Here is a 14,045-nt window from a genome sequence, read left to right as displayed (position 1 = left end):
TCATGCCCCCAAGGAGAGTCCAAAAATGCAGCCAGCTGCATTGATCCGTCTGAACAAACCAGTTTTCATCTATGCCATGGTCTTTCGTAAAGCAAATGGCTCTTAATTGCCCATTCAAGACCAAGCCACACCAAAATACCTTGCGCTATGTCAGCAGCGCCCTAGCTGCCTCTTGCAGTCCCCACCAACAGCCAACTCAGGACACAGACGACGAGGAATTATTTCCGAAACTTTATTCCTTTATTACTTTATGACTCTTTCAGAATACTAGTCGCTAGCACCAAAGCAAGGAACAGCACTGGGGAAAGATAGCAGAGTAGCCTAAGCTCCAGGTAAGGCAGTTGGTCCCCGTTTGAAGGAGAACCACGGGAAGACCCTGAACTTATGGGCTAGAGAGAGATCCTCCCTCTTTCCCTTGGGTCCTCGGGACGCGGCCGTTGTTTGCGCGCCAAACAAGCACTACGTCTCCTTTCTGCGCCCTCCATCTGTCATCGCTCCCTGCATCTGCGCCGAGCATCCAGCAAGCCCCCCACCAGCGCTCTCTCACTGCCAGGGTCACTATCTATCCCAGGAATGCTGGCAGGAGGAATCTCTGCCAGCTGCTGTGCTTGTGAGAGACGAGCGAGCTCCTCTCCCACGGATTGCTGTTCCTCCTCAGAATCAGAACTGCTCCAGGGCTCTATTGACTCAGTTTCCACCCTGACACACTACAACAACTAGATCCATTTCAGTCGGGCTTCAGGCTTGGGCATGGGACAGAAACAGCCTTGGCTGCCTTGGTGGATGATATGAGGAGGGCTTTGGACAGGGGCGAATGCTCCTTCCTTGTTCTCCTCGACCTCTCAGCAGCTTTTGATACCGTTGACCACGGTATCCTCCTGGACCACCTGAACGGTTGGGCATTGGAGACACCGTATTGCGGTGGTTCAGGTCCTTCCTCTCCAGCAGGTACCAGAGAGTAGCACTGGGAGAGGAGGTTTTGGACCCGTGGCTACTCACTTGTGGGGTGCCACAGGGTTCCATCCTCTCCCCGATGCTATTTAACATCTATGTGAAGCCGCTGGGGGCTATCATCAGGAGGTTTGGGGTGCAGTGTCATCAATATGCGGATGACACGCAGCTCTACCTCTCATTCAAATCTTCACCAAGGTTGGCCATAGAATCCCTGTCCAAATGTCTGGAGATGCTGAGTGGCTGGATGGGGAGGAATAAGCTGAAGCTGAACCCTGACAAGACCGAGGTACTTTTGGTGGGAGACAAGAGGAGGCTGGGGGATGTTGACCTGGTGTTGAATGGGGTACGGCTACCCTTGAAGACCAGGTCCGCAGCCTGGGGGTCATTTTGGACTCCCAGCTGTCCATGGAGGCTCAGGTGTCAGCTGTGAGCCAGACAGCGCTGTATCAACTCCATCTGATACGGCGGCTGTGCCCCTTCCTTCCCGACCATCTGCTCCCATCGGTAGTACATGCCCTGGTCTCCTCTCGTTTAGACTACTGTAATGCACTCTACGTGGGGTTACCCTTGAAGACGGTTCGGAAACTGCAGCTGGTACAGAACGCAGCGGCTTGCCTGATTACAGGCAGCCGCCCGTGAGATCACATCACTCCAGTACTGAAGGAGTTGCACTGGTTACCAGTTGTTTTCCGGGCTAAATTCAAGGTGTTGGTTTTGACCTTTAAAACCCTATGCGGTTCCGGCCCAGCCTATCTTAAGGAGCGCCTCCAGCAACACCAGACAGGCCGCTTAACAAGATCAGCCTCGGGTGGCCTTCTCTCTGTCTCATCAGCCAGGACAGCTAGACTGGTGGGGACGAGGGAGAGGGCCTTTTCTGTGGTGGCCCCCACTCTGTGGAACTCCCTCCCTACGGAACTCCGCCATGCCCCCTCTTTAATGAGCTTCCGTCGTGCATTAAAAACGTGGTTGTTCAGGCAGGCATTTGGGGTGGGTTAGGGTATTTTAGAAAATGTTTTTATTGTAGAATTTTATTGTTTTAAACTGTTTTATTATACGCTGTACATCGCCCAGAGTGGCTGGGTGACCAGCCAGATGGGCGATTAATAAATTTAATAATAATAACAACAACAACAACAACATTTTGCTGTATGTATATAATAATAATAATATTATTATATTTGGGGTGGGTTAGGGTATTTTTTATGATGTTTTTAATGTAGAATTTTATTGTTTCAACTGTTTTGTTGTTGTACATCGCCCAGAGTGGCTGGGTGACCAGCCAGATGGGCAATTAACAAATTTAATAAATACATACATGTAGACATACAAGGAACAATATATAGGCTTGGCTCTCACAACACGATAATTGAGATTACAGGTCGAGTATGGCTTGTCATCGAACCGTGGGTTGGTGGTGAATTGTGGGATGTTGCACCATGTGAACACGGTCGCGCTAACAAACTATGGTTTGTTAACAGCAAACAGCCCACGAAGGGAAACCATGGTTGTTGTTGGGTTGTAAACTGCGGGTTAACAAACCATGGTTTGGTCGCATAGCCAGGTTCACACAGCCTGCTGGGATGTGGACCCTCGGGAGGTGTCCAGTTATGCTGACCCTTGGCGCCAGCTCTGACACTAGCCTCTCAACGTCGGTCAGAGGTTACAGGAGCAGCATGCCCAACCCCGCCCCGCCGCCTTTGGCCGTCAAGACCAGTCTTGCAGCCTTACCTGGTCTGGCCCACTTTCTCGTCCAGGCATGAGGAGGTGCAGTTCTCCAGCATGGTGTGGCCTGAGATGTCCAGGGATGTGAGGTTCCCCAGGTTCTCCACAAAGAGGTTCAGGACTCTGCGTGTCAGCTTGAATTTGTAATAACTGGATAGGCGGTCCCGGGAGATGTCCAAGTGCCTGCGACAAGTGAGAAGAGAACATCACGTCACCCACCAGGGACCAAGAGCAGTACGATGGGCCAGCTGGATTAACACCGTTGCACGCTGCAGGCACTTCTAGCATGCACAGTAGGGGACGAGCATGGCTGTGTGTGGGTTGGATGCCACGTCAGCTCCGGAAAAAGTGCAGAAGGGGGCAGAAATGTAGGTTTGGGGGCAGAACGTGCTCTCCTGAGGATCTCAGCTTTCTGTTCTTGTTAAAAGCAAGTTTCCAGACCCCATGCCCACCAGCCAAATCTGGCCCACCTGGAGTTCCCCAAACGCCCCCCCCTCCCCCCAAATTGCTTGAACCTTTTGCTGCCAGTGTCAAAACATCAGTAGAGGCATTTTGACCTTTTAAAATGGGGGGGAAACTGCACAAAAGCTGCGAACCCCACAATGAGCGGTCAGGGGCCGTGACCATCGGGGTGGGGGCGCGGATTGGAACCATAGGCAGGCCAGACTTGGCCCCTGGGCCTGAGATGTCCCACCCCTGCAGTAAGAGCTTTAAGGCGCAATCCGATGTATGTTTAGAGAGGAAAAAAGGCCTACAACTCCCAGCAGTGCTGGCTGGGGAATGCTGGGAGTTGTAGGCCTTTTTCTGTCTAAACACACATAGGATCCCTTAAGCTAAAATATGCTGGTATTTGGGGGCCCGCCCCTTTGGATGAAAGAGACTCCACCCCCTGCTGTCAATGGATTGATCTTCCCTGGGTTTTTTTTTAATATATAAGCTATCGCCAACATCTTGCGGCCACGAGTCCCATAAGCCGAGTCAGTGCCAGGAAGAGAAGTGCGACAAGGCGGAAAGAAGAAGCGGGCGGAGGGGGAGCCGCTCGCTGACCTGAGCTTGCGCAGCTGGGCTATGGCTTGGATGTGCTCCTCGCAAAGGTCCATGTTGTAAAGCACTAGAGACGCCAAGCTGTCTTTCCACTGGGTCAGGAATAGGATGTCGTTGAGCTGGATCCCAGAGAGGTCCAGAGCTGTAAGGGCAGCCAGGGGCCGGAGCAGGCTCTCCACGTTCACCCCTTCGGTCATCCGGCCCAAGTTGAGGATACGCAGGCGGCGGAAGCCCTCGAAAGTGAAACCCTTGACCAGGACCTGGCGCTTGGGGTTCAGATCGTCCTCGCAGCCCCCGGGGTTCTCCTCCTCGTAAAAAATGTTGGTGCAGCCGAAGAGGCTGAGGGAGACAAGGGTGGGGCTGAAGCTGCCCAAGGTCTGGAGGCTCTTGGCCGTCAGCTTCTCGCAATTCGTCAAGAACAGCTCGATGAGGTCCTACAGGAGAAGAACCGGGGGAATGAGACAGACAGCTCTCATGCAACCAAAGGTTGAGGAGGCAGGGCTTGCAGGCAGCCCCGACACTTTTTCATTAGCAGGGATGCTGACATCCTCTCCCCCCCACCCCCGGAATTCCCTGTTCCCTCCGAGCTCAGCTGCAATCCCCGCAGCAGCTGGAGGGGAATGAATTTTCCCAGCCACAATATATGGTTCCCTGCTCTTGGGTGGCTTGGACTGGAATGGGCAGTTAAGAGCCATTCGCTTTACCAAAGGTCTGCTGCTGGTGGAGATGAAAACAGCTAGAACTGGTTTGTTGATACGGATCGACACATTGCCTACAAAGTATTTTGGGGAGGCTTGGTCCTGAATGGGCAATTAAGGCCCGTTGGCTTTACCAAAAAGCTGCCCCGGGTGGAGATTAAAGCTGCTACATCTGGTTTCTTGATATGCATCAACTCAACTGCCTGAAGTTTTGGATTCTCCCTGGGAGCATGGCTATGGGGACTCTCACGATGAGCGCCTGCACTTCAAATATTGCCACTACACCACCAGAAAGGGCTCTAAGGTACAATCCTGTGCATGCTTACACAGAAAAAAATCCTGTAACTCCTGGCATGGCTGGCTGGGGAATGCTGGGAGTTACAGGACTTTTTTTTCTGTCTAAACGTGCATAGGCTTAGGTGATTAAGCAATCAGATGCCTACAGTTTCCATCAGCCCTAGTCAGCATAGCCAAAGGCGAGGGCTCATGGGAGTTGTAGGCCAAAACATCAGGAGGGCCAAAAGCAGCCCAACCCCCTGAGTTAATGGAATAGATGTGCATGCGAGGAAAAAAAAGTTACTCCTAAAGTTACTCCTAAAGTTTGTTGTTTTTACTTATTTATTAAAAACATTGAGTATATCCAGCATAGTGGTTAGAGAGTTGGACTGGGACTGGGGAGATCTGGGTTTTAGTCCCCACTCAGCCATGAAGCTCACTGGGAGCTTCTCTGGAAGACAGAAACAGAATACAAAGGGATCTGGATAGACCGGAGTGCTGGGCAGAAAACAACAGAATGACATTGAACAGGGATAAATGCCAAGTTCTGCACCTAGGAAAAAGAAACCAAATGCACAGTTACAAGATGGGGGATACGTGGCTCCACAACACTGCAAGTGAGAAGGATCTTGGAATTGCTGTAGATCAAAGGCTGAATATGAGCCAACAATGTGATGTGGCTGCAACAAGGCAATGCTCTTTTGGGCTGCATTCATAGAAGCATCGCTTCCAAATCCCGGGAAGTACTAGTTCCCCTCTACTCAGCACTGGTTAGGCCTCATCTGGAGTCCTGTGTCCAGTTCTGGGCACCACACTTTAAGAAGGATGCAGACAAACTGGAGAGGGTTCAGAGGAGGGCAACAAAGATGATCAGGGGACTGGAAACAAAGCCCTATGAGGACAGACTGAAAGAACTGGGCCTGTTTAGCCTTGAGAAGAGAAGACTGAGGGGAGATAGGATAGCGCTCTTCAAGTTCTTGAAAGTTTGTCACAGACAGGAAGGCCAGCATGTCTTCTCGATCATCCCAGAATACAGGACACGGAATAATAGGCTCAAGTGACAGGAAGCCAGATTCCAGCTGGACATCAGGAAAAACTTCCTGACTGTTAGAGCAATACGACAATGGAACCAATCACCTAGCGAGGTGGTGGGCTCTCCCGCACTGGGGGCATTCAAGACGAGGCTGGACAGCCATTCCTGCACTGAGCAGGGGGTTGGACTCGATGGTCTTGTAGGCCCCTTCCAACCTACTATTCTATGATTCTATGGGTGACTTCGGGCCAGTCACTGACTTTCAGCCTAACCTACCTCACCGGGTTGTTGTGAGGATAAAATGAAGAGGAGGAGCAGGATCACGCAAGCCGCCTTGGGCTCCTTGCAAGAGGGAAAAAGTGGGATATAAATGTACTAATAACAGTAAATAAATAAATCCTAGTCCACAAAGGCTTGTGCTGTAATAAACCTGTCAGTCTTTAAGGTGCTCCAAGGACTTTCATCTCACGCACTCAGGGTGGCTTACAATTCAAAAATCTATCAAATAATCAAATTCAAACCCTTTTGCCTCCTGGGATACTATGAAGCTAAATAGGGACAGCAGATAATATAAAACAGTCACTGAACCTTAGGGGAGGCATTTAAAACATTTAGAATGTGGAGGCCGGGAGAAATCATGCAAAAGCCGGGAAAGAAGAGGCGATCGGGGGAAAAAAGCAGGAACCATTTTGTGATGTGGGGAAGGGGGTGTGGCCATCTGAAAACCCACAGAGGGCCAGGTTTGGCCCCCGGGACTGAGGTTCAGCACCCCTGCTCCTCAGCCACAGAGTTTCGGGGGCTGCTACCAAGCGCCAACGGCATCCAAAGTGGCATAAATCAGCGCAACAGTACCTGTTTTCGAATTGCTTCCAGATCTTGATCCTGAACGATGTCCTCCCTCAAATGGATCCGTGCCAGCCTGGTGCTCCGAGGATCTGAGAACAGGGTGAAGAAGTTCTCGTTGTGCTCAAAGATGCTGTCAGCGTTGACCAGCTCCACGTACCTACGCAAGAGACAGGGGTGTCAAGGCAGGGAAAGGATTTTAACGTCCTTTGCAAAGCACAGCATGTCGGAGGCTTGAGTTTGGACTCAAATCTTGCTGAGCTCCGAAGTTCCCGGGCTGGCCTCTGTCAGGACTATTCACATTCTTCCATCCTACACTGCCTCACGGGATTGTTGAGTGGATAACATGGGTCTACTCTATGTAGGACTAACCTTGGATACTACCCAAAGCCTTAAGTATCCTTAAGGAGACTTTCGGTAATGTCCAAGGTTAGTCCTATGTAGAGTAGACCCATCGAAATAAATGAGACTTACTTTAGTCATGAGTAACTTGAGTCCCATTCATTTCAATGGGTCTTCTCTACGTAGGACTAACCTTGGACACGACCCGTTGTCATTCACTCTTAAAAAGTTATATGAGGGCAGTTATGGGACCCTAGTTTATTGTCGTAAGACCGGGGTGTCAAACCACGTTCACGAAAGCTCTCGGGGGCTGCATTCCAGTGGTGGGCAGGCCCAAAATACCAGCATATTAAAGCTTAAATCTCTTACTGCCAGGAACTAAACCTTAGGAGAGGCATTTCCATTTTTTAGAATGGGGGGAGAGCCACAAAAGCCAGGAAACCACCAAATGATTGGTGATTGAGAGAATAGGGGCTTGGCCATCTAGGAAACCCAGAGAACTAGATTTGGTCCAAGGGTCTGAGGTTCAACACCCTTCCTTTATACATTTATCGCAACCTTTCTCTTGTTGTAAGACAATGACTGATGTAAAGACATTTCAAAACAAGTAGCATAAGTGAACATCCTTGCTACGCTGTGATGCTGTGGTGAGCGGGTTTAGACTTAGGAAATCCAGGTTCAAATCTACTTTCTGCATGAAGCCTGCCACTGTCTCCTCATCTAGCCTCCTTCACAGGGTAGGATTTTGGTGGGCGTTGGGGGAAGAGAACCCTATGTGTCACTGTGAGCTCCCGAGAGGAAAAGCGGAAAGAAACAATATTTTACTCATTGACGAGTCTGTCGCAGATCTCGCTTGGCAGGAAAATGTCTGGGTGAAGACGGAGGGTCTCATTGTCCAGCAGGTAGCAGAGGGTCCCCTCCAGGTTGTGAAGACAATAATTGGTACAGAGCGTCATCAGCGACTCTGGGCTGTCGGCAGCCATCTTGTGACAGTGGACGGGGAGAAACGGGGGAGGGAGGGAGGGGGGAAATCCAAGGCAAGTAAGTGCTGCTTCTTTCTTCCTGGAATTCCCTTGTTCTGAGGAGATTTCGGAACAGACTTCAAAGTGTTATCAGGACTGCTGCAGGCAGAGGAAAGAAAAACACATCAGTTCTTCTCAACTGATTGTGAGCACACCGCACATTTATTTATTTATTATTTATATCCCTCCATTTTTCCCTGTTGCAAGGAGGCAAAGACAGCTTACTTGATCCTCCTCCTCTCCATTTTATCCTCATAACAACCCTGTGAGGTAGGTGAGGCTGTGAGTCAGTGACTGGCTGAAAGTCACCCGGTGAGCTTCATGGCCAAGTGGGGGCTTGAACCCGGGTCTCCTGAGTCCCAGTCCAACACACTACACCTCACTTCTCCCCCATCCAAAGCAAACACCATGATTCAGTGGTCCCATGGGTGACAAAATGGGTGTTCGGTGCCAACTGGTAAACTCACCCTTGAGAAAGGTCTGATGAAGAATGAAAGAGACAGGGGGGCGCTTCATGGCAGGGTCTAAGAGACTGAAATGCCTCTGCTCAGGATTAGTTATGCCAGGAAGAGCTTGAAGCTAAAATATGCTGGTAGTTTTTGGCCCCGCCCCTTTTGCCTTTGACTCCACCAACCACTGGAATGCGGACCCCAAGAGCTTCTCTGAAATGGAATGCAGACCTGGAACAAAAACTTCACCCCTGATCTATGGGGTCATTTCATGGGTGGTCGGTGGAAGATTTCTGTTTTGTATAATTAAGTCAAATTATGATTGGGTCAAAGCCTAAGGCGGGGGGGGACTCAATCGTTCTATTTCTTGCCGTTCCAATAGCAAAGCAAAATATACATGCTGTTGTTGGGGTTATTTAAAGGAATTCACATTTCATCTAGAATTAAGAACAAGTGCCCGCTGCTCATACTGCAACTCAGCTTGGAGATATTTTTAAATATGGTCCCGAGTATATGAACCTATTAAATAAATGAATAAACTTCACGTCCAGACAAAACAAAAACAAACAAAACAAAAGAAAGCAAAACCATGTATAAGAGGAGCCCTGCTGGATCAGACCCAGGGTCCATCTAGTCCAGCTTTCTGTTCACACAGGGGCCAAACAGCTGCCCACGGGAAACCCACAAATGGGACATGAGTGCAAGGGCACCCTCCCGCCCACGTTCCCCAGCAACTGGTGTACATAGGTACACTGCCCCTGATACTGGAGGTAGCACAGAGCCATCAGGACTATTAGCCTTCTCCTCCTTGAACTTGTCCAACCCCCTTTTAAAGCCATCCAAATTGGTGGCCATCACTACGTCTTGTGGAAGTGAATTCCATAGTTTAAGTATGTGCTGCCTTCCTTTGATCTGTCCTCAATCTCCCACCATTCAACTTCATGGGATGATCCCACTGGGTTCTAGTATTAAGGGAGCGGGAGAAAAATGTAACCTTCGCCACTTTTTTTCTAAGCTAAATGGTCAAAAAAATATTACAGCAAAATATTATTATTATTATTATATACAGCAAAATATTATTATTATATACAGCAAAATATTATTATTATTCTTAAATTTATTAATCGCCCATCTGGCTGGTCACCCAGCCACTCTGGGCGATGTACAGCGTATAATAAAACAGTTTAAAACAATAACATTCTACAATAAAAACATTTTCTAAAATACCCTAACCCACCCCAAATGCCTGCCTGAACAACCACGTTTTTAATGCACGACGGAAGCTCATTAAAGAGGGGGATTGGCGGAGTTCCCTAGGGAGGGAGTTCCACAGAGTGGGGGCCACCACAGAAAAGGCCCTCTCCCTCGTCCCCACCAGTCTAGCTGTCCTGGCTGATGAGACAGAGAGAAGGCCACCCGAGGCTGATCTTGTTAAGCGGCCTGTCTGGTGTTGCTGGAGGCGCTCCTTAAGATAGGCTGGGCCGGAACCGCATAGGGTTTTAAAGGTCAAAACCAACACCTTGAATTTAGCCCGGAAAACAACTGGTAACCAGTGCAACTCCTTCAGTACTGGAGTGATGTGATCTCACGGGCGGCTGCCTGTAATCAGGCAAGCCACCGCGTTCTGTACCAGCTGCAGCTTCCGAACCGTCTTCAAGGGTAACCCCACGTAGAGCGTATTACAGTAGTCTAAATGAGAGGAGACCAGGGCATGTACTACCGATGGGAGCAGATGGTCGGGAAGGAAGGGGCACAGCCGCCGTATCAGATGGAGTTGATACAGTGCTGTCTGGCTCACAGCTGACACCTGAGCCTCCATGGACAGCTGGGAGTCCAAAATGACCCCCAGGCTGCGGACCTGGTCTTCAAGGGTAGCCGTACCCCATTCAACACCAGGTCAACATCCCCCAGCCTCCTCTTGTCTCCCACCAAAAGTACCTCGGTCTTGTCAGGGTTCAGCTTCAGCTTATTCCTCCCCATCCAGCCACTCAGCGTCTCCAGACATTTGGACAGGGATTCTATGGCCAACCTTGGTGAAGATTTGAATGAGAGGTAGAGCTGCGTGTTATCCGCATATTGATGGCACTGCACCCCAAACCTCCTGATGATAGCCCCCAGCGGCTTCACATAGATGTTAAATAGCATCGGGGAGAGGATGGAACCCTGTGGCACCCCACAAGTGAGTAGCCACGGGTCCAAAACCTCCTCTCCCAGTGCTACCCTCTGGTACCTGCCGGAGAGGAAGAACCGGAACCACCGCAATACGGTGTCTCCAATGCCCAACCCCTTCAGGCAGTCCAGGAGGATATGGTCAACGGTATCAAAAGCCGCTGAGAGATCAAGGAGAACAAGGAAGGACCATTCACCCCTATCCAGAGCCCTCCTCATATCATCTACCAAGGCGACCAAGGCCGTTTCTGTCCCATGCCCAAGCCTGAAGCCCGACTGAAATGGGTCTAGGTAATCAGTTTCTTCCAAGTGTGCCTTCAACTGCATCGCCACCACCCGCTCAGTCACCTTGCCCAAAAATGGCAGATTTGAGACTGGGCGAAAGTTGTTCAGAACTTGAGGATCCAAGGAGGGCTTCTTTAAGAGCGGTCTTATCACTGCTTCCTTGAGGGCTAATGGCATCACTCCCTCCTCAAGGTGGCGTTTGCCACTGCCCTGATCCCCTCTCCCAGTCTCTCTCTGCAGCCCATAATGAGCCAAGATGGGCAAGGATCAAGTAAGCAGGTGGTCGGCCTTACAGATGAAAGCACCTTGTCCACTTCATCAGGAGGAAGAAGCTGGAACCGATCCCACAAAACCGGTTTGCCACAGGCCGCCTCTTGCTCACTAATTGTATCCACAGCATGCAGAGTAACACTCCAAAAAACAAACATGGGCCCCAATTTAAAAAAACAATTTTAGATGAGCCCAAGGGCATGCTCAATGGGGTTTGACCTTTTGCTCTAAGCATCACAAGCCTCTTTCGATACCGAGGGGTCTTTCAAAGGCAGCTTGACATGCAGCAGTGGGAGGGGACACTGCCGAGCAAGAAATCCAAGCCAAATTCCCACTTCGGTGAGAACAAGTTATAGAAATGTTTGGTCATGGACTGCAAGGTAAAACATGCCAATGTGCACAAAATAAGCACATCTGAATGGACTATATCCCTGTGGCAAGTTTACCTTGAATGTAGGATTTAAATTTTTACATCACTTTGGTTTTGCATAGCGCATGGATCTGCGCTGTGCAAAGCTCTATCCCCTATCCCCGGCTTGCATGCTTTTCCGGAATCTCCTATGTGTTAGAGTTGTCACCCGATTAAAGAAATCGTAGGGTGCAATCCTATGCACGTTGAGACAGAAAAAAGTCCTCCAATGCTCAGCCTGCTGATCTGGGGATAGATTTCCCATAACCCTCTGTGAAATGGAACCATGTGACGCGACACTTCTGCTCTGCTTCTTATAGCAACCGACGCGGGCAAAGCACTGCCAGGCGTGTCAGCCCTGCGTCCGTCGCTACGACCACCATTGCCCCTGGATTGAGAACTGTGTCGGGAAGAGGAATCACGCGCTCTTCCTCATCTACTTGGCCATTCAGCTTGTGGTTCTGTCGTGGGCCATAAGAGTGGCTTGGTAAGTGATGTAAAATCAGGTGTCTTCCACCACCTTTTTGGGCCGGTGGGCACAGTTGGGCTTTTGAGAGAGCATCATGGTCACTCTCACAAAATGGCTGCTGTGGCGGCAGCTTGCCCATTCACAAAATGGCTGCCAAGCTGGGCGTGGCCAGCCCCAAAAGAGCCATTTCCCGGAAGGAAAATCTGGTGAGACAAAAAGAAATCTTCTTAAGAAATAAAATAAAAACCAGGAGGGGCAGGGAGCCTGGCAGACACCAAGAGAGGTGTAATGCTCACAGACGCCCTGTTGGAGACCCTAGAAAGTAATGGCAGAGCATCCCCAGACATGTTGTCTTTGTGCATACTGTCTGTTTGTGTGTTTTTATATTTAAATCTTGCATATTGTACTTTTAATGTTTTAACCTTTGTAAACTGCCCAGAGAGCTTTGGCTATGGGGCAGTATAGAAATGTAATAAATGAATGAATGAATGAATAAATAAATGTTGCGCTGGGGCGGGCACACCCCATGGCCAAGAGCGAAAGCAAAGTAAGCCATAACCGATGCAGTTAGACTGGGGCACGCTGGGAGATCAGGACTTTTTTTCTGCCTAAACATGCACAGGATTGCTCCCTTAGTCAATTAACCATGCGAGTTTTAGCTGTTGTATACATTAACGCAATGTGTGCATGAGTAAAACAATACTGCTGGAAGAAATACATGGAGTGCCAATTCTAAGATGGTGTCTACGTCTCCTTTTTTATAAATACTACTAATAAAATAACATTTAAAAAATAGATTGTCTGAAAGATGCCTTTTCAGTAAACTGATACAGGTTTTCATGGAGTAATCAACTGCTTAAAGGTTAAAAGCCCTTCAATTTGCCCAAGTCATGAACGCTAATGATGCTCCCGCTGTTCTTCAAGGCAGACGGGGCCCAAGGTGCCAAGCCTGAGTCGACTCTGCATCAGAGTCAGTCCCCTTTACGTTCCTCCTGGCAGCCTGGCGCCCTGCGACAAGAAGCATCACCTCCCTGGCCACGGCTACAGAGATGCATTCTCATCAATCAGGACTGCAGCCGACACTGCAGCTTTCACCGAGAAGGGAGGGAAAAAAGACAACACACAATCAACAGAGCCAGGCAGAGCTAAAGAGGACTTGCAAATCACAGCACAGGCTACATCCTCCTCCTCCAACCTGCTACCTTCCAGGTATGCTGGAACATTAGAAGAGCTATGCTGGGTCCATCTCTTCCAGCATTCTGTTCACAGCGTGTCCATGGGAAACCCACAAGCAGGACAGGAGTGCAACAGCACCCTCCTGCCCACGTTCCCCAGCAACTGGTGTACATAGGCACACTGCCTCTGATACTGGAGGTAGCATATAGCAGCCATTGATAGCCTTCTCCTCCAGGAATTTGCCTAATCCCCCTTTTAAAGCCATCCAAAATGGTGCCCATCACGTCTTGTGGTTCCCTCCAATGGCACCTGCACAGTTCTTCACTCTCTGCCACCTTCATTTTTTTTTTTTTAATAAAACACTGAAAAACGTTAGGACACCAGGTTCTCCTTCCTGTTCCTGAACCTGCCGCTGATCGGCTGTTCAGAGAGCAGGAAGACAAAGCAAGGCAAAGGGGGAGAGAGGAGAGAAAGAGCAAGGCTAGAGGCTAGGAGGGGGAAAAACAGCAAAGGAGAGAGGTGTGGGTGAGAGAAACACTAGGGGTAGAGGCTGGGAGTGGAGAGAAACAGCAAGACAAAGGGGTGAGTGGAAGAGAAAGAGCAAGGCTAAGGGTTAGGAAGGGAGAGAAGGAAGACCAGAGATGGGGAAGGGAGAGAAATAGCTAGGAAAGGGGTTGAGGGAGAGAAATTGCGAGGCTAGAGGCTGGGAGTGGAAAGAGCAAAAGTGCGAGCAAAGGGGAAAAGTCTGTGTGGAAAGAAGATTGGGCAGGCCAAGAAACAACTTTTTCCATTTCCCCCTCCCTCCCAGCCTCGCTATTCCTCTCCCCGCACCCTGTCCGCACAACTCTTAACTAGCCAGGCCTCCACAGCAGCCACGATGTGAC

At 49.7% G+C, this 14,045-nt stretch overlaps 1 protein-coding gene across 1 annotated transcript in view; it reads right to left on the bottom strand.

Annotated features, from left to right (window-relative positions):
* Positions 1 to 14,045, bottom strand: part of ZER1 (zyg-11 related cell cycle regulator) — a 34,857-nt gene that overhangs the window by 17,716 nt on the left and 3,096 nt on the right. Inside the window, exons 2-5 of the mRNA XM_084821260.1 lie at positions 7,738 to 8,033; positions 6,580 to 6,730; positions 3,724 to 4,154; positions 2,683 to 2,859 (exon numbers count right to left, since the gene is read on the bottom strand). Coding sequence (XP_084677386.1) covers positions 2,683 to 2,859; positions 3,724 to 4,154; positions 6,580 to 6,730; positions 7,738 to 7,895 — 917 coding nt within the window. The 5' untranslated portion in view covers positions 7,896 to 8,033. The remainder of the gene's footprint in view (positions 1 to 2,682; positions 2,860 to 3,723; positions 4,155 to 6,579; positions 6,731 to 7,737; positions 8,034 to 14,045) is intronic.

This window comes from Heloderma suspectum, chromosome 14, assembly GCF_057233095.1.
Source record: "Heloderma suspectum isolate Gila_16-S chromosome 14, 16-S_ref, whole genome shotgun sequence".
NCBI classification, from domain to species: Eukaryota; Metazoa; Chordata; class Lepidosauria; order Squamata; family Helodermatidae; genus Heloderma; species Heloderma suspectum.
This window is presented reverse-complemented; position numbering and strand designations above follow the sequence as displayed.